Source organism: Oryx dammah, unplaced genomic scaffold (genome assembly GCF_014754425.2).
Source record: "Oryx dammah isolate SB20612 unplaced genomic scaffold, SCBI_Odam_1.1 HiC_scaffold_28, whole genome shotgun sequence".
Lineage (NCBI taxonomy): Eukaryota > Metazoa > Chordata > Mammalia > Artiodactyla > Bovidae > Oryx > Oryx dammah.
The window spans coordinates 93,520,373-93,539,710 of NW_024070212.1; the positions used below are offsets into that span (position 1 = coordinate 93,520,373).

The following is a 19,338-nucleotide window of genomic DNA, read 5'->3' on the forward strand; positions in this document are numbered from 1 at the left end:
TTGAACATTCTTTAGCATTGCCTTTCCTTGGAATTGGAATGAGAATTGAGTTTTTCCAGTCCTGTGGCCACTGCTGAATTTTCCAAATTCGCTGGCGTGTTGAGTACAGCACTTTAACTGCATTATCTTTTAGGATTTGAACTAGCTCAGCTGGAATTCTGTCACCTCCACTGGCTTTGTTTGTAGTAATGCTTTCTAAGGCCCACTTGACTTCACACTCCAGGATGTCTGACTCTTAAGTGAGTGAGCACATCATTGTGGTTATCTGGGTCATTAGGACCTTTTTTGTAGAGCTCTGTGTATTCTTGTTCTTAATCTCTTCTGCTTCGTTTCAGGTCCTTACCATTTCTGTCCTTTATTGTGCCCATCTTTGCGTGAAATGTTCCCTTGGTATCTATAGTTTTCTTGAAGAGATCTCTATTGTTCACACTTTTTTTTTAAACACTTATTGTTAGTTATTATAATTACCTGTAACTGTATATTACATTGGATTGTCCCTGAAGCGTAGATGGTAAAGAATCTGTTTGCGATGCAGGAGATATAGGCTCGATCCCTGGGTGAGGAAGATCCTCTGGAGAAGGGAATGTCAATCCACTCCAGTATTCTTGCCTGGAGAATCCCATAAACAGAGGAGCCTGGCGGGCTACAGTGCTTGGGGTCGCAAATATATTACATTATATTCCATGAGAGAACATACAGTATATATCTTTCATCCAAGTCCAGGCTATGTAGCACTTAGTAGGGCTAATGGATATATTTTAAATGATAAAGGGAATAAGTGAATGCAATAAGCCAAAATAGAATCACTAATTTTTTTTTCCTTTGAAATACTTTGATCTTGACTATTTATTTTTTTAATATAAATGTATTTATTTTAATTGGAGGTTAATTACTTTATTTTTACCTTTATTTAAAAATTCTCAATAAATAGTTCTCTGAATTCAAAGAATTTTAGGGCAACCATCTCTGAACCAAGAGATTATCTATTCTCATCAGCAAACATTAAAGAGAAAAGATTATTTATCTCATTTTTTGGACGAAGCTTTTCCTAACCTATTAGATAGCTGATAAGAAAATGTGAAGAGATTGGGAGTTCCTTATACATAATTAAGTAGCTCATTCTTGCAGATAGTTCAATAATTTATATTTGAAATATAATTTTTTCAACAAAATCGGCTTTTTAGATAGCCTCCTTTGAAGATGTTCTAGTTGTAGGGTTTGTCTTTCTAGGATCTCTCTCTTAAGAGAATTGGAAATTCTATACTTCGTGAAGAAAAAACAATGCATTACATAGGCACAAAATTAAAATCACCTTCCTAGTATGAGGTCAAGTCCTGTTTTTACGAAAAGTGTTTTTTATTTGTCTGAAAACTAGATTAGGAGAAAGGATAGATGTGAGATAGTAAGGTAAAACAGTGAGGGGGCGACAGAGAAAATATATAGAACAATTTCTTTCTTTCTTTACCTTCTGTCCTCCAAACCTCCTTCTTAATCTGATGCCTCTTAAAGGGAGGGTAAGTGATAGGCAAGACTAAGTGAAGGCTGAGACGTTAGCTTAGCTGACTGAGAATACGAGAAAGTTTTTCATACTGGACCTTTGTTTCTTTCCACGTGTCTGTGAGCCTGGCTAAGTACTCTAAAGGAATGTATAGTGTACCTTTTATATCCTGAGCCTTTACCTGTTTAAAGACTGAGCCTCAAAATTCAAAGGCAGTTCATGCTCCAGATATTTGCCTACCTGAAGCACAGATGGAATTCAAGTACAGTTCAGTTCAGTTCAGTTCAGTCACTCAGTCATGTCCGACTATATGTGACCCCATGAATCACAGCACGCCAGGCCTCCCTGTCCATCACCAACTCCGGGAGTTCACTCAGACTCATGTCCATCGAGTCAGTGATACCATCCAGCCATCTCATCCTCTGTCGTCCCCTTCTCCTCCTGCCCCCAATCCCTCCCAGCATCAGAGTCTTTTCCAATGAGTCAACTCTTTGCATGAGGTGGCCAAAGTACTGGAGTTTCAGCTTTAGCATCATTCCTTCCAAAGAAATCCCAGGCCTGATCTCCTTCAGAATGGATTGGTTGGATTTCCTTGCAGTCCAAGGGGCTCTCAAGAGTCTTCTCCAACACCACAGTTCAGAAGCATCAATTCTTCAGTGCTCAGCCTTCTTCACAGTCCAACTCTCACATCCATACATGACCACAGGAAAAACCATAGCCTTGACTAGATGGACCTTAGTTGGCAAAGTAATGTCTCTGCTTTTGAATATGCTGTGTAGGTTGCTCATAACTTTTCTTCCAAAGAGTAAGCGTCTTTTAATTTCATGGCTGCAGTCACCATCTGCAGTGATTTTGGAGCCCCCAAAAATAAAGTCTGACACTGTTTCCCCATCTATTTCCCATGAAGTGATGGGACCGGATGCCATGATCTTCATTTTCTGAGTGTTGAGCTTTAAGCCAACTTTTTCACTCTCCTCTTTCACTTTCATCGAGAGGCTTTTTAGTTCACTTATGGTCCTATAAAATGTGTTATTTTGAAGAGTAGGTTCCCTCGCTGTTTTGATATGAGAAAGGGTTTAAATTTTTAAGCTGTTGAATTGCTGAAATAAAGAGGAGATCTTGACTCCACAAAGCAAAACACTTAAGAAACATTAGGACTGCAAATGGAACCAAGACTTCTGTAAGAAATAGTGGTAAAGTCAGAATAGAAGATGCTTAGGGCAGGAGCCATTCATTTCATTTTTCCAATAAGTATTATGTACCTTCTCAATTCAAACCATTGGGAAAACTGTCTTTAAGATAAGAGGGAAAATGTTACAAGTCTGGGCATTAATGTTTGGTTATGCCCAAGGAGGAAAAGCCTGCCAAGTCAACATATTTCATTTCAGGCTAGCATAAGTCCTTTTGAAAGAGGTTGCATTTGGCCTGAGTCTCCACCCACCAGCAGAAAATTGGATTAAAGACTTACTGAGCCTAGTTTTGCCCACCAGAACAAGACCCAGTTTTCCCTATAGCCAGTTCCTCCCATCAAGAAGTTTGCACAAGCCTCTTAGGCTCATCCATCAGAGGGCAGACAGAATGAAAACAGCAATCACAAAAAACTAACCAAACTGATCAAATGGTTCACAGCCTTGGCTTACTCAATGAAACTATGAGCCACGGCATATAGGGTCACCCAAGATGGTTGGGTCATGGTGGAGAGTTCTGACAAAATGTGGTCCACTGGAGAAGGAAATGGCAAACCACGTCAGCATTCTTGCTTTGAGAACCCCATGAACAATATGAAAAGGCAAAAAGATATAACCTCAAAGATGAACCTCCCGTGTCAGTAGGTGTCCAATATGCTACTAGAGAAGAGTGGAAAAACAGCTCCAGGAGGAATGAAGAGGCTGAGCCAAAGTAGAAACAACGCCCAGGTGTAGATTTGTCTGGTGGTGAAAGTAAAGTCCAATTCTGTAAAGAACAGTATTGCATAGGAACCTGGAATGTTAGGTCCATGAAACAAGGTAAATTGAAAATGGTCAAAACAGGAGATAGCAAGAGTGAACATCGACATTTTAGGAATCGGTGAACTAAAATGGACCGGAATGGGTGAATTTAATTCAGATGACCATAATATCTACTCCTGGATGACTCACAAGCTGAAATCAAGATTGCCAGGAGAATATCAATAACCTCATATTTGTCAGTGCACCACCCTAATGGCAGAAAGTGAAGAGGAATTAAAGAGCTTCTTGACGAGAATGAAAAAGTTGGCTTAAAACTCAACATTCAAAAAACTAAAAACATAACATCCCATGCTATCACTTCATGGCAAATAGATGGGGAAACAATGGAAACAGTCACAGACTTTATTTTCCTGGGCTTTAAAATCTCTGTACACAGTGACCGCAGCCATGAAATTAAAAGACGCTTCCTCCTTGGAGGAAAATCTATGAAAAGCCTAGACAGCATATTAAAGAGCAGAGAGATAACTTTGCTAAGAAAGGTCTGTACTGTCAAAGCTATGGTTTTTCCAGTAGTTGTGTTTGGATGTGAGAGCTGGACAATAAAGAAGGCTAAGTACTGAAGAATTGATGCCTTTGAACTGTGGTGCTGGAGAAGACTCTTGAGAGTCTGTTGGGCTGCAAGGAGATCCAACCAGTCCATCCTAAAGGAAATCAGTCCTGCATATTCATTGGAAAGAACTGATGCTGAAGCTCTAGTACTTTGGCCATCTGGTGCGAAGAGCTGATTCACTGGAAAAGATCCTGATGCTGCTAAAGATGGAAGGCAGGAGGAGAAGGCGGCACTAGAGAATGAGATGGTTGGGTGACATCACCAACTAAATGGACATGAGTTTGAGCAAACTTGGGAAGAAGGTGAAGGACAGGGAATCCTGGCGTGCTGCAATCCATGGAGTCACAAAGAGTTGGACACAACTGAGTGACTGAACAAAAGCAAAGGACAGCTAGGTAACTCTGTGAAAAGAAACATGAAACCCATTAGTGAGAGATCTTTAAAATCCCTTCCAGTTTCAGTATCTATAATTCTATGGCTGACCGAACTATAACGTCCCCTCTAGACAAGTTTCATGAATCTTTGCTCCTAAGTTCCTTTTAATACATTTTAATAATTTAGGTACACACCACCATAATTTAAAATATAGAAACTTCATTTATTAAGTGACCTTTGTAGACCTGATTTATTAAACATAGTATATACAGGCATTTAGCCAGATACCTTGCTGGGGCACCCTTGTTATCCAAGATGTGAATATTTGTCAGTATTCACAACCCAATTCAAATGTTTGGTATTTCAGACTTCCCTGGTGGTCCAGTGGTTAAGAATCTGCCTGCCAGTGCAGGAAACAGAGATTCGATTCCTGTTTGGGAAAGATCCCACATGCCACAGGACAACTAAGTCCGTGCACCCTAAAGCCTATGGTCCACAACAAGAGAAGCCACTGCAATGAGTATCCCCTTTCCGTAACTAGAGGAAGCCTGTATGCTACAACCAGAGGAAGCCTGTTGGCAGCAACAAAAGCCCAGCACAAATGCAACCAAAACATTAAATAATTTTTTTAATCTCTAATTTAGAGATCAGGGGCTGAATTCATATTTTGAAAGTGATGTTTTCCATTGTAGTACCTTACATCTCAATTGAGGTTACTGAAAACAAAATAAACAGAGGATGGTTACTAGTGCCTCTGTTCAGTTCAGTTCAGTCGTTCAGTCGTGTCCAACTCTTTGCGACCCCATGAATCGCAGCATGCCAGGCCTCCCTGTCCATCACCATCTCCCGGAGTTCACTCAGACTCACATCTATCGAGTCCGTGATGCCATCCAGCCATCTCATCCTCTGTCTTCCCCTTCTCCTCCTGCCCCCAATCCCTCCCAGCATCAGAGTCTTTTCCAATGAGTCAACTCTTCGCATGAGGTGGCCAAAGTACTGGAGCTTCAGCTTTAGCATTATTCCTTCCAAAGAAATCCCAGGGTTGATCTCCTTCAGAATGGACTGGTTGGATCTCCTTGCAGTCCAAGGGACCCTCAAGAGTCTTCTCCAACACCACTAGTTCCTAGCATGTAGTAAATTCTCAGTAAACGTTTACTGAATTGAAGCATCATTATAATTGAAGCATCTCATTTAATAGCCTTCAGTTTAAAAGACCTTTCATATATTATTTTGTGTTACCTTCCAAAAATACCATGGAGGTGGCATACCATATTTCACTAATAAGAAATTTTAGAACCATTGCAATAAGGAAATGGCAAGGTTTAAAATGTTATCATTACTCCTGCCCATAAGCTTTCTGAAAGACCTGTATAGCTTATTTATCTCTGACATCTTAGATTTTACCCATTTGCTTGTTTGCTGCTGCTAAGTCGCTTCAGTCGTGTCCGACTCTGCGACCCCAAAGACGGCAGCCCACCAGGCTCCCCCGTCCCTGGGATTCTCCAGGCAAGAACACTGGAGTGGGTTGCCATTTCCTTCTCCAATGCATGGAAGTGAAAAGTGAAAGTGAAGTCACTCAGTCGTGTCTGACTCTTCACGATCCCATGGACTGCAGCCTACCAGGCTCCTCCGTCCATGGAGTTTTCCAGGCAAGAGTACTGGAGTGGGATGCCATCGCCTTCTCCGATTTCCTTTGTTTATTGTGCTCTTAATTGTGTACTATAGGCTGGGGATAAAACTGATAAAAACGTCAGTCTTCATTGATTTTGTAAGCATCCTTCATTTTCCCTCAGCCTCCATCCTTTAGTAGGGGTATCATAGCAAGATTAGAAATATATTTAATATATATATATAAGCCTTAAAATGAGAAATATTAAGCTTCACTCTAGCAAATAGCTTCTTATTTAATAAAATTTTTATAATTCTAATGCCCTATTGTGATTATATAACTTGTATGTTAGGAATTTGATTTCCTAAAGTCAGTATGAAACTAATTATAGGACTTTTCTTAAATAGCAAAGCACCGATGTTCATATGGTTAGTGATAGTGATGGAGATGACTTTGAAGATGCTTCCGAATTTGGGGTGGATGATGGAGAAGTATTCGGCATGGCGTCATCTGCCCTGAGAAAATCTCCAATGAGTGAGTATTAATAGCTCCTTGGGTCCAGCATTATGATTCTCCCCCCTAGTTCAGCAACTTATGAGGAGCGATGAACTTAAGAATTTCTTCCTGACTTTCAGGTTTGGAGAGATAAAATGTAGCAAGCAGACATTATTCATAGGAACTAGAGCCTCTTAAGTTTTGATCTTAAGTCCAACCATTCCCAGTACTTTAGTAAAATTCATTAAAAACTCAAGGGAATGTAACTTGTTTCACATGTATGAATTCGTCTATCTACTTGAAGCCTGGAAGTTGATAAAATAGCTGTACTTTTTGTGACTATAGTTACCACCACACATCTTATTGGAGATACCAGTTTTATCAGTAGTTATATTATTTTTCCATTCACCCATCTTTGGAGGGAAAAAAGTAAACTATATCCTCTCCCTCACTTGCACTTGACAGGATGCAGTGTAGGATCTTAAGTGGTGCTACATACAAGATGACTGTTAAACTAAGCCCATAAGCGACTCATTTACTCTGAAATTAGGGAACCTTTATGGGCAGAAATAGATGTGATATTTACATAAAGTTCATTTTTCCCATTAGATCTTTAATTTGAGAGCCTTTTTATATAATTTAATTACAAGTGTCATTTTCAAGAAAACTTTGAAATCATAATTGATGACTGGCACATATTTTGAACACCTAGCAAGATTGTGTCAGTTTTCAAAAATTCATGAGCTTGACATTTTTGGGGGTTCTTTTCTAAGGTTTGATAAAATCTTCTAATGTAGCTGGAGTTAAAATGTCTTCTCAGATATATCACAGAAGTAAAAATTTAATTTTATTTCCTCTTTATTGATTAAATATATTTCTTATATGTGGGATTAGATGTTATGTGGTTTGTTTTTTGTGTCTATTTGTTTTGGTTTTTTGTTTTTTGTTTTTTCTTTTGTTTGTTTTTTAGTGCCAGAAAACGCAGAAAATGAAGGAGATGCCTTATTACAATTTACAGCAGAGTTTTCTTCAAGGTAGGGTTAGGACATTAACTATATAAATTGATGTTCTTTTAATGCTACTGTGATTTTTTTTTTTGAAACAACTTTAATCATAGATTGTTTTAAAATTTATCCTTAAAGTATTCAAAGTATACATTTATCTACACATATAGTCCTGATAGTGAATATAGAGTGTTCCAATCAGATAACTATAAACTACTTATGCCACTTCAGAGATGTGTTTATCTTATCTCTGTGTCATTATAGAAGCATAATAAATGGATTACTAATTTAATATCTTGACGATATTTGCAAAAGGACTAGGCTGTTTTTGTTTAGTCACTGTGTCATGTCCAGCTCTTTTGTGATCCCATGGACCATAGTCTGCCAGGCTTCTCAGACCATGGGGTTTCCCAAGCAAGAATACTGGAGTTGCCATTTTCTTCTCCAGGGGATCTTCACAACACAGAGATCAAACCCACATCTCCTGCATTGCAGGCAGATTCTGTAATGCTGAGTCACTAGGGAAGTCCAAAAGGACTAGGTATAGGATACTAATTTTTAGTATATCCTAGGACAAACAAAATGTTCTTTAAATTATTGGATAAAAAGACAATTAAACATTTTTAACTGTAAATGAATCTTTTAATTATTTTGGAATAATTTAGCATTTCTTCTTTTAATAGTCTAATACAAATTTTTCTGTGAATTTTTTGAGATTCTCCTAAGGTGTTTAAATATTTAAACCTAAATTTTCATGTAAATGATATTTCTCTTTAGTTCTATTTTCTGATGTAATGTAATTTGGAAACTTAGCAAGGGACCATCTTTTCTCTCTGTGTTGGACTTCCAGAATAAATGAACTAAAATGGAAAGTTAAGGCTGTTGTAATCAGGAAATCTTAGGGAAATAGGTAACCAGGAATTACTGCTTATAAATGGCAGTGGGGCACTTACTAAGTCCATTTGCTTGATGTACTTAAAATTCCAGTGTTCTGATCTACCACTAGAGGCCAAGAAGAGTTCAAAAAACTAATGAAGCCTTTAAAGAAATACTTCAATGTTTGTCTATACTGAAAGAGACATTAGCCCCAACATTTACTTAAAAGTCATTGGTTAGACTTGTGAAACTTGAAGTAAATTTGAAATGTATTTTAATTAATAGATGCAATTTTTCCTATAGATATGGTGACTGCCATCCTGTATTTTTTATTGGCTCATTAGAAGCAGCTTTTCAAGAGGCCTTCTATGTGAAAGCCCGAGATGTAAGTGCAATTTACCTTTTAAAATTAAACAATGCATCCCATAGGTTTACCACCAGGCCTGAGGCAATGCTTAATGTTTTCCGCTTTTTTCAGATTGAAGACTTGATTTTGTTTTTGGTCCATTTCCCAACCTAAGCATCACCAAGATGCCTATTTCAGTCAGAGAGCAGTAGTATGATAGGGTACTACTGGCTCTTGCAGAAGACTTTGTCAGGCTTTGAAATAGGGTTTCTTTCTTTCTTTCTTTCTTTTTTTTAAGGGGGAAAAAGAGGTGGACATGCTTAGAAGGGACCAGGTTATGTACTTGTATTCTTTTTAGTTATGTGATTGACAGTTTCTTGCTAAAGGATTTGTCCTTCAGTCTTTTCCCCAAATGATTATTCCATCTAATAGTATATATCTAATAACTGTAATATTTTTTCCTAAAAGTCATTTTAGACAACAAGAAGATTTTTCTTCAAATACAGAAATGAACTTTGTGATCTTAAAATCAAGAAGATTGAAATATGTAACAAAAAATCAGTAGTTATATTTTGAGCAAGAAGATTCTATGCGATTATTCTATTTATATGTTGACACTGCAGTCCAGGCCTCAGTTATCTGGCTCTTGCCTACCTGTACAGCTTCAACTTTTCCCATTTCCTGTCTTACACTTAATTAATGTAGCAGTAGTATACTATTTGTATTTCCCCATAATCTTACTCTTTTCTAATGCTGCCTTACTGTTAAGAATATCTTTCATCTTGCTCTTTACCTGGTTAGGTAAATACTCTGAATGTTTAATGAATAAAGGAAAAAAGGGAGGAAGAAAGGACTAATGTGTAGATGGAGTTAGAGTAAAAGTTTTGGAATTAGGAATTTTGAGAATAGAGTACAAGGATGGCTCTGGAATTTCTAGTTTCTACTTATGACCTAAAGAAAAATAATAATTAATTTACTGTTAGGTTGGTGCAAAAGTAATTGTGGTTTTTGCATTGTTGAATTTTGCCATTTAATATTGGAATGCATTCTTAAATAAATGTGGTTATGTTTAAAAAAAAATAAAACAACTTTGAAAAATGGAATTCCATGACAGTAATTAGTGATCAACTTAAATCTGTCATTGATAGCTCAATGAAGTAGATTAAGAAACATAAACTGTTCTTTACCCTAAGAATAGCTGAATAGCCCATGTAAAGTCTGTTTTAACCATCAATTTTTTAACTATTAAAACTATATTAAATGGATTTTATTTTTGAAGACATATATTTACAATAATATAGTGTTATAGTTTCTATACAGGTTTTGGAAGATACTAAAAAGCACAAAGAATACATTCTAATTAGCAGATTAGCTTTATGATATGTTCTTTCCATTTTTTATTATATATTTTGTTGAACCCATTTACACATTTAACAAGAAATTGGTCATGTTATAATCCTGTTAAAACAGCTTATTTTCATCTTTTAATATTATATGATCATTTCCTTAATTATATTTTATAATATTTCAACTTTTACTAAAATAATTTTTAATACAGAAAAAGTAAAGGAATAGTACAATAAACACTCAAATCACCTATACCTAGACTTAATAATCACTAAAATTTTACCCCATATTTGGTTCTTTATATACAGGACATCCTAAAGTTTTAATAGAATTTTAAGCCTTATAACTTCAAAAGTTTAACTGCTACATACTTATAAAGAAGCAGCATTTGAGGTTTAATTATTTACATTATTTATGCTATTAGATTTATGATTTTGATTAATAAATTTTTATGGTAAGTTTTTGTTTCAGTCCCTCTGATTGAAAATGGCAAACTTTGACTGGAACAGAAAATAATTTTGAATTTATTATTCAAAATTCATAAAAGCAAATATAAAAGAAATCTAAGTTGCAAATTTTTTTTAAGTTTTAGCAGTTAAACTTTTGAAATTATTGAAACTTAAACTGCATAAGTTAGGATACCCTTATATATTCATTATTTTTGCTAAGCCATTTCAAGGTGACATCATAGTTTACCGATAAAAACAGCTGCATACACTTTTCAAAAATAATGATATTTTCCTACAGAATCACAATACCAATATTGCTTGTAACATAATTAACAATAACTTCATCTAGTATCCAGTGCATATTCAAACTTCACTGGTGGATTGGGAAACCATGATCCAGTCAAGGATAACAAATTATATGTTAGTTAGATTTCTTACACCCTTTTAAGCAAACATTCCCTTTATTCCCCACCGCCTGTTTTTATGACATTTGCTTTGTGAAGAAATCATGTTGGATGATTACACATTGTTCTAAATTCTTGATTTGTTTTATTGTTTCCTTGTGATATTATTTAACTTGTTCCTCTATCTCCGTATTTCCTGAGAAATGGATATTAAGGCTTAAAGCTTTGTTAGATTCAGGTGAATTTCTTTTTTTTTTTTTTGCAAGAGTGCTTTTTAATAATGCTGAATACTTTATTATAATCAGATTTTTAATGGTTATAGAGTCCATCATTGTATGGAGATGTTATTTTATTTAAACAATCACTTATTGTTGAACATAAATATGTTTGAAAGAATATTTATAGTTCTAAAATAATCTATTTTTCAACTCATTCCTGTGTATGAATGTATTTAGGATGAATTTGTCTCTGCTTTCCAGCAAGATTGCTAAGCAGTTGGAGTAACCAGAAAATACAAGGGTCTTTTATAATCTAAATATAGCTCCCAAACAGGCATAGTCATCTGTTGAATTCCATTTTAAAAGCTATTAGAAACATTATAACTTTCAGTGATGATATTTTATTTAAATATACAATATGTAATAGATGAAAGAACTTTTTTGCCTTTGTACAGTAAATTGGGATTTGGATTTATTCAGACTGCTGATCCCCAGAGGAACATAAACTCTTAATAATTTCTGGTATTTCTAATGAAACAATTGATTGTTTGTTTTTGATTAGTGAATTAGTATTTTAACAACTGAAAGTCATTGGTTCATGTAATTAAATGTGTTGTTTTATATTAGATTGATGCCAAAATCCATTGACTTGTTTGGACTCCTAAACCATCTTTATCTTTTTCTGCTTGTCCAGGGATTTTTTTCTTTCTTCATTTCTCTTTTCCAAGTTGAAGGTCAATAGCAGTTTATATATCATGTATTACATTGCTGTAAACTTAAGATTTATCTGGCATAGTGGATAAGTTATTCAAAATTAAATCTGAGAAGAAACATTTATTTTAGTCATCATAGTTTACCAAATTATATACATATCAAATTATACACATACAATTATATACATACAAATTATATACATCATCAACCAAATTATATACATATTCCTTTAAAATTAAAAACAATTGTCTAGAAAGTATAGAAATAGTACTACTGCTTTTGGTTTATATGGAGTACTATGGTTGTGAAGCTTTTTCCTGTGCATACAATCTCATTTCAACCCCACAACAAACCAGTGAGATAGGGATCCATAATATCAGTATTCCAATTGTAGAGATGAGAAAGCTCAGAAAAGCTACATGACTTAACCAAAGGCAAATCAAGGGTAAGCAGTAGAGGCCAAGTAAAAGTGCAGGTGTTGTAACATATAAAAGTGTGTTTTATATTATACCATCTTACTTCCAGAACCTTTTCAGTGCTAATTGCTAAACTACTGTATTCAGTTATCAAACTCATCTCTTCTTTCAGACTGCACATTTGAAAGTTAAAAGAAATTGTTTTTGATATTTTTTTAAAAAACTTCTGAATGAATCATTTTTAAGAAAAGAGTTTTCCTATTATGTTCAAACATTTTAAGGCAAGTATGACCGATACTATGGGATTGTTACTAAATTTCTTTCATCTTAAACATTACATGTTTAATTTAAACTGTGGGAGACACATTAATTTTACCAGGGCAACAGATGAGCCTTGAGCACCAGCAGTCTTCACTTGAAGTGAGAAATTGAGTTCCAAGAGTAAATAAAAACAAGATTGAAGGTTTAAATCCTCCGCTAGGCTTTTTGAACTTATATACTCATTAAATGTTTATTGGAGTGGTGGGATTACAAAGGATTTGGGGAGCTTCATCAACTGGTATATAGTTAATCACTAAGTAAAACACTACATTTGATAAAGTGTTTCTCACGATACACATTCAATTCATCTTAATGAAAACTGCTTCAAACTGATTTCATTTGAGAGCACTTGGTGAGGGTACTCAAGTTCTTTCTGCCTTTTTCATGAGAAATTTACAATATTGTTCAAAGTAGAGCTCCAACTTCAGTGAAACAGGTATTCTAAGTTCTTGTGTTTAAGTATATCGTGGAAAGTTTTGACTTCTGATAATGGATTAATTGGTTTTATGATCTCTTCTTTGCCCTTAACTGTTAGGGATGTTGATTGAATTGAAGGCCATAAATATTTATTGTATGCCTATTTAAGGACCTAGGATATTGAGGTTTCCTGTCCTTGATGTGTCCACAGTCTAGTAGGGAAGATGTGTGCTCATTCACTTCAGTCATGTCCGACTCTTTGCAACCCTATGGACTCTAGCCTTCCAGGCTCCTCTGTCCTTGGGATTCTCCAGGCAAGAATCCTGGAGTGGGTTGCCATGCCCTCCTCCAGGGGACCTTCTTGACCCAGGGATTGAACCTGCATCTCTCATATATCTCCAGCATTGGAGGCAGGTTATTTACCACTAGCACCACCTGGGAAGCCCTAGTAAGGAAGATAAAACAATATATAAATAGATCTATAAAATGCTGTAAATGTAAAATGCTTTAGGAGCAAAGAGGAGAGGTACTTCATCTGCCTTAGAAGTTCAGGGAGATTTTTAGAGGAGGTACTTCTGACCTAAATCTTGTAAGATAAATAAAACAAGCAAATAGAATTCTAAACAAAAGAAGGTCATAAGGAAATACCAGCAGATTGTAATTGAGGCTGAAAGGTGCTCAGTCGTGTCTGACTGTTTGTGACCCCATGGACTGTAGCCTGACAGGGTCCTCTGTCTGTGGAATTCTCCAGGCAAGAATACTGGAGTTGGGTTGCCGTTCTCTTCTCCAGGGTATCTTCCTGACCCAGGGATCGAACTTGGGTCTTCTGCATTACAGGTGGATTCTTTACCATCTGAGCTACCAGGGAAAATACAACCAAAAAAATAAGACAGAGAGTGAAACAATGCAAGACAGAGAGTTGGATTGCCTGGTATGATGAGGCTGAGAACATCAACAGGAGCATAGAGGGGTCTGTGATGCTCTGGCATTACCTGGTGTTTAAAAAATATTTGTTGAATGAAGCTTCCATTTTATCTATAGATAAGGAAGAGCCAGTGGTTTGCCTCCTTAATTATAGTTGCAGAAGTTACCACCAGCCACACCCATGATTCCCTGGGATTTTCTTCCCCTAAAGAAGTTTCTTTTTCTCCTTATAGCCTCCCCACCTCTCAGTTCTGCTGTCCCTAAGATCACTTCACAACAAAAAGCCCCCCAGAGAATGATTAGACATTTGTAAGTGACTAAAAATCAACAGCAGTAAAAACCCCAATGCCAGGGCTTATATCCCATGTGAAAGATTGTTCCTTTTCCCAGCTGCCCTTTGGGAGACTGGGCTTTGATAGCAGTAATCCTGTTATACTTCCTTAGATCTTCAGACCCAGTGCTGTTTCCAAATATTACACATAAATTAAGGAAACCAGTGCTTCAATTCTTGATTTCCCACTTAGTAACTCTGTGTTCCCAAACAAATAATGAGCCTGTTTCTAATCTAGAAAAAAGAAGGGTTGATGATAATATGTATTTACTTCATATGGTTGTTTTGAGGATTAAGTGGGATCTCCTCACAAATGCTTCCCTGATAACTCAGTTGGTAAAGAATCTGCCTGCAATGTAGGAGACCCTGGTTCGATTCCTGGGTTGGGAAGATCCACTGGGGAAGGGAAAGGCTATCCACCCTAGTATTCTGACCTGGAGAACTCCATGGACTGTATAGTCCATGGGGTCGCAGAAAACAGATATACAACAAGCAATAAAGTTTACTGTATAGCATAGGAAACTATAGTCAATATCTTATAATGACCTGCAATGGAAAATAATCTGAAAAATACCAAAACTGATTTTTTTATGCAGTACATGAATAAAAAAAATAATAAAAAACTGTTCTTAACTTTAAGAACAGTTCCATAAAGGAATTTTGAGAACCCATTTGAGCATTTATAGATCTAAAATGAATGCTTTGCTCTAATAGTACTTTGTTCATTATCAGGTTTTATTACACTCATTTTAAAAATTGGCCCATTTTAAAGTAGTGCTGGACAAGGAAATGACAACCCACTCCAGAATTCTTGTCTGGAGAATCCCATGGACAGAAGAGCCTGACAGGCAAAGAGTCGCACAGGACTGAGCAGCAAAGTAGCAGTGCTGCTTCTGCTTCCTCAAGTGAATAACCTAAATATCATCCCCAGTCAATGTTTTTTAAAAAGAAATAAGCACTAATCAAATCTGAAGCCAGAACCGTGATTGGTAAGTTTCTAGCACTCTATCATCCAGAAAAATCAGCCAAACAGACCTATTTGTGCTTTGGAAAATACGCAGTTTGTTCATCATGTCTTTGTTTTCTTTTCAATTTAAATTCCTTAAAGGCAGACAGTGTCTTTAGAGTAATTTTTTATGACAGCTAGGATAGCATCTGGCACATGTATGAGATAAGAACTATGATGCTAGTATAATTTTTGAAGTATGTTTTCATATAAATGAAGTGTTTGTTAAAAGAAAAGAATACAGATACATTTAAAGTAGCAAATTAAGTTACCTCATAATCCTAAACCTGAAAATAAGCACTATTAAATGTTTTTACTTTTAAATGTGGTTTAAAAAAGAAAAGTCTCCAAACATCTATATCAGTAAAAATGTTGCTGGGTTTTATAGAAGTGCAGCCATACTAAATATGGTGTTCTGTAATTAGATATTTCCACTAAACAGTATATAGTTAGCACCTTATCTAGAATTTGCCTCTAATTCTCTGAGTTATCAGATCTACCTAATTAAGATTGTAAAAATCTTTAATGTTTATAATAAAACTTTTTAAAATTAGTTAAAATTAATTAGTTTTAAGATATGCTGCTGTGTGAAGCATTCTTCTCAATTTATTGCTGTTCACCATTTTTTGAGAGCCATATAACCATATTCAAAACAGCTATATAGGTAAAATTTATTAAAATCTGAAAAGCAAGGCTGATTTTTATTAGTGGGCTTTAGTCATATTTGTATCATTTCTCTTAAGGAGCCCTCCCTGTCCCTAGAAAGTGTCTGTTACTCATACTACCTATTTGTAAAGGATAAAAAGCTAAATTGGATCTCTTAAGTATTCATTTGTAAATTTAAGAAATTTGTTCTATATCTAATCTTAAACATTTTCATTTAAATATAAAGAGTATGGTAGAAAGAGACATAATGGGAATTCTTATATTTAATTCTGAGCCCCCATTTACTTGCCGTGCGCTATTAAAATTAGGTTACTCAATCTCTCTGAGCATCAACTTAAAAATTTGTATTGTAGTGCATACCTCACAAGGTTAACAAGAAATTAATATAAGTAAAACATCTTCAAAATGTTTGTGAAACATCTTTAAGATTGTTTGCTTTTAGTAGATGGACATTGAATAAATCAGGCAGATTTGGATTTGAACCTGGAACCTGAAACTGACTATATAAGCCAACATTTTCTCTGAAATGGAGATTAAAGTACCTTGGCAATTAACCCAGCTTGAAATAATGAATCCTTACCTTCACAGTAACCAAGTTATTCAGATGCACATACTAGGGAAGATGAATTGGTCTACATAATTGGTAAATGTAAAGGAGCAGTAGGAAATCTGAAATAGAGAAGTAGACTGGGGTTTCAACATGGAAATCCGTGAATGCCAGCTAAAGACTATTGTTATTGTGAGGTAGTAGTTAGCTTTTGAAAGTGCTGAAGAAGAGGGTGACATTGTCAGAGAAAAATATTGTGGTGGCAGTTTGTATCAATAGAATGGATGGAAAGGGAGAAATTGGTGGCAGAGACTGAGCAACTATGTATGTTTGTATATGTGTAATTGTGGAGTGTCAGGCAATGATTAGAAAATCATAGTAGATAATAGCACAGTGTAGTTTACAAACTTTTTGACTCCTGCATTTCACAGCCTGTTAGCTTTTGTATACCTTTTTATACATTTGTATCTTCTAGTATCCTGTTTCTCCCACACTCTTGGAGTGCCTAACAAAACAGAATAATACTGCTTTTGTCATAGACCTACACTAATGTGTTCTGACCTTTCTTTCCTCTGAAGCATTTCAATAGAACCTGTTGGTTTTATATTTGCCTTGTCATTTACAGTCTTTTATAAATAACTATATTAAGAAAATCAAAGTATCTCTGATGTTAAGCAGGGCCTAGTATCTTTATTAGAAGTATTGGGAACTTAATTTCTCTAGCATATACACTTACGAAGAACAGGAAGCCCCATGAAGAACTCTAAAGATCAGTTAAAAGAGGACAATGACCCAGTAGGGGCAAACAATATAAGTAAATATTTCACAGAAAAGAAAAGTAAAAACAGTCAGTTTGCTATAACAGCCAATCAACTGAGCTTCCAGTTTATTTTTTTTATAGTTATTTATTTATTTTGACTGTTAGTTCGTAGTTTCAGCACACTGTTCAGCTCTTAGTTTCAGCACACTGGCTGTCTAGTTATGGTTTGTGGGTTTAGTCACCCCACGGCTTGTGGGATCTTAATTCCCTGACCAGGAGTCAAACCTGTGTCCCTAGCATTGGAAGACAGATTCATAACCACTGGACCACCAGGGAAGTCCCAGGCTTCCAATTTCCTTATTCATAAGAACTTTAGGCACATGGTTATCTTTCTCAAAGATATTTTATGACCTGAGTAATACAGTTTGAACAATGCAAACTGATAAAGCTCTGTACCCAGTGAACACTTGTTAGCTTATTTTACGAAGAGAGTTTAATTTTGCTTTAGGCTTTTTGGTTTGTTTGTTTAACTTATGACTTTCACATGAGCAATCTCCCAGTGTGAGATTCAAATACATCTCAGACATATACTGTGTCTTCAAGAGTGCCATTCCAACATCTGCTTTAGGAAGTAAGAGGGAAAAGATACCATCCTAGCACCTCTTCATCTTCACTAGCTGGCTATTTTCTTTTGGAACTTCTCTAGTTGGTTGCTATCAGTTGGTCCCTCAACTCGGTTTTAGGAGCAAAAAAAAAAGAAAAAAGACAAGAGTGTCACAATTCTCTCCAAAATCAGTCTGCACTCTGATTCTTTACTCTTCAAAATTACTAGCTTGGAGTTCTTTGAATGCATCAGGCCATTGACATCACAGGGCCTTTTCCCAACCTTTTCTCTTTGCTTTTACTCTTTTTTCACTCTTCCTTTTTTCCACTATCACCTAAAGTTAAATTTCAGCTCAAATATCACCTTCCTAAAGAAGCAGCCTGTCTGTTGTTCATACCTAGACGCAAGGACCCCCTCTATATATTAGTCATGTCACCACTCCCATCTAAGAGTGTTGGACTTCCAAAGCTATGTGTCACCCCAGGCACAGAAAAGAAATAGCTTTCCCAACGTCACAGAGCTGGGAGGTGGTGAAGCAGGAATTTGTTTCCAGACAATGTAGCTTCATACTACTGTGCCACAGTTCTTACTGTGTGCTTGAGTCTTGGTTGGATGCTGGTTGGATCTATGAATATCCATATATAGGAACAAGATTGTAGAAGTGGGCAGTGAACTGGGATGATTAGAACTGGCCGTGAACTAATTAGAGCCTAGATTTAAAACAATAAATAAGATAGCTACAAAGGTCATTTTGAGGTACTGGAGAAATTTGAATATGGGTTTTGTGTTAGATAATTGTACAATATCAAGTTGTAAATATTGTAAACAATATTAAATGTCTTAGGTGTGAGTAAAGAAATAATGATTATGTAAGGGAATATCCTTATTTCTTAGGAGACAGACACTAGAGTAGAGGTGTCATGATATGTGTAGCTTTAAATGTTTCAGGGAAAGAAACATGAAAAGAATGATTGAGTGAATATGGCAAAATGTTAATAATTGATCAATCTAGGTAAAATATAAAAGAGTGTTTACTATTGTATCAGTTTATCAGTGGCTTGTATCATAAACCACCCCCAAACTTAAAAGAAGAGTGATGATTCTATTATGGTGATGATGTAAAAGGAGAAGGGAAACTGAAAATGGAGAAATAAAGTTGGGTCCCAGTTTACACAAAGATAATTATTTTTAATTTAATTCTTATACTGAAAAACATATGAAATACCATTTCTGGAAATCATTTGTCATATCAACTTCAAAATCATTGAACACACAAATGACGGATATTCTGGTACCTAAAAAGAAACTAAACAACTTTCTTTTCAGTCCATCAGCAAATATTTTCTGAGTGTCTGCTCTGTGCCTGGCTTATTTTGAGACTTAGCCAGCTCATTTCTTCCAGCTCTACTGTTCTGTAGTTCTGTGATGCTGAGTGTCTAAATACAATAGCTA

General features: G+C 35.8%; 1 protein-coding gene across 2 annotated transcripts in view; it reads left to right on the top strand.

Annotated features, from left to right (window-relative positions):
• FAF1 (Fas associated factor 1) overlaps positions 1-19,338 on the top strand; it is a 472,185-nt gene that overhangs the window by 317,852 nt on the left and 134,995 nt on the right. For both annotated transcript variants that reach the window (XM_040231204.1, XM_040231205.1), the window contains exons 10-12: positions 6,449-6,575; positions 7,507-7,570; positions 8,720-8,801. In XM_040231204.1, coding sequence (XP_040087138.1) covers positions 6,449-6,575; positions 7,507-7,570; positions 8,720-8,801 — 273 coding nt within the window. The remainder of the gene's footprint in view (positions 1-6,448; positions 6,576-7,506; positions 7,571-8,719; positions 8,802-19,338) is intronic.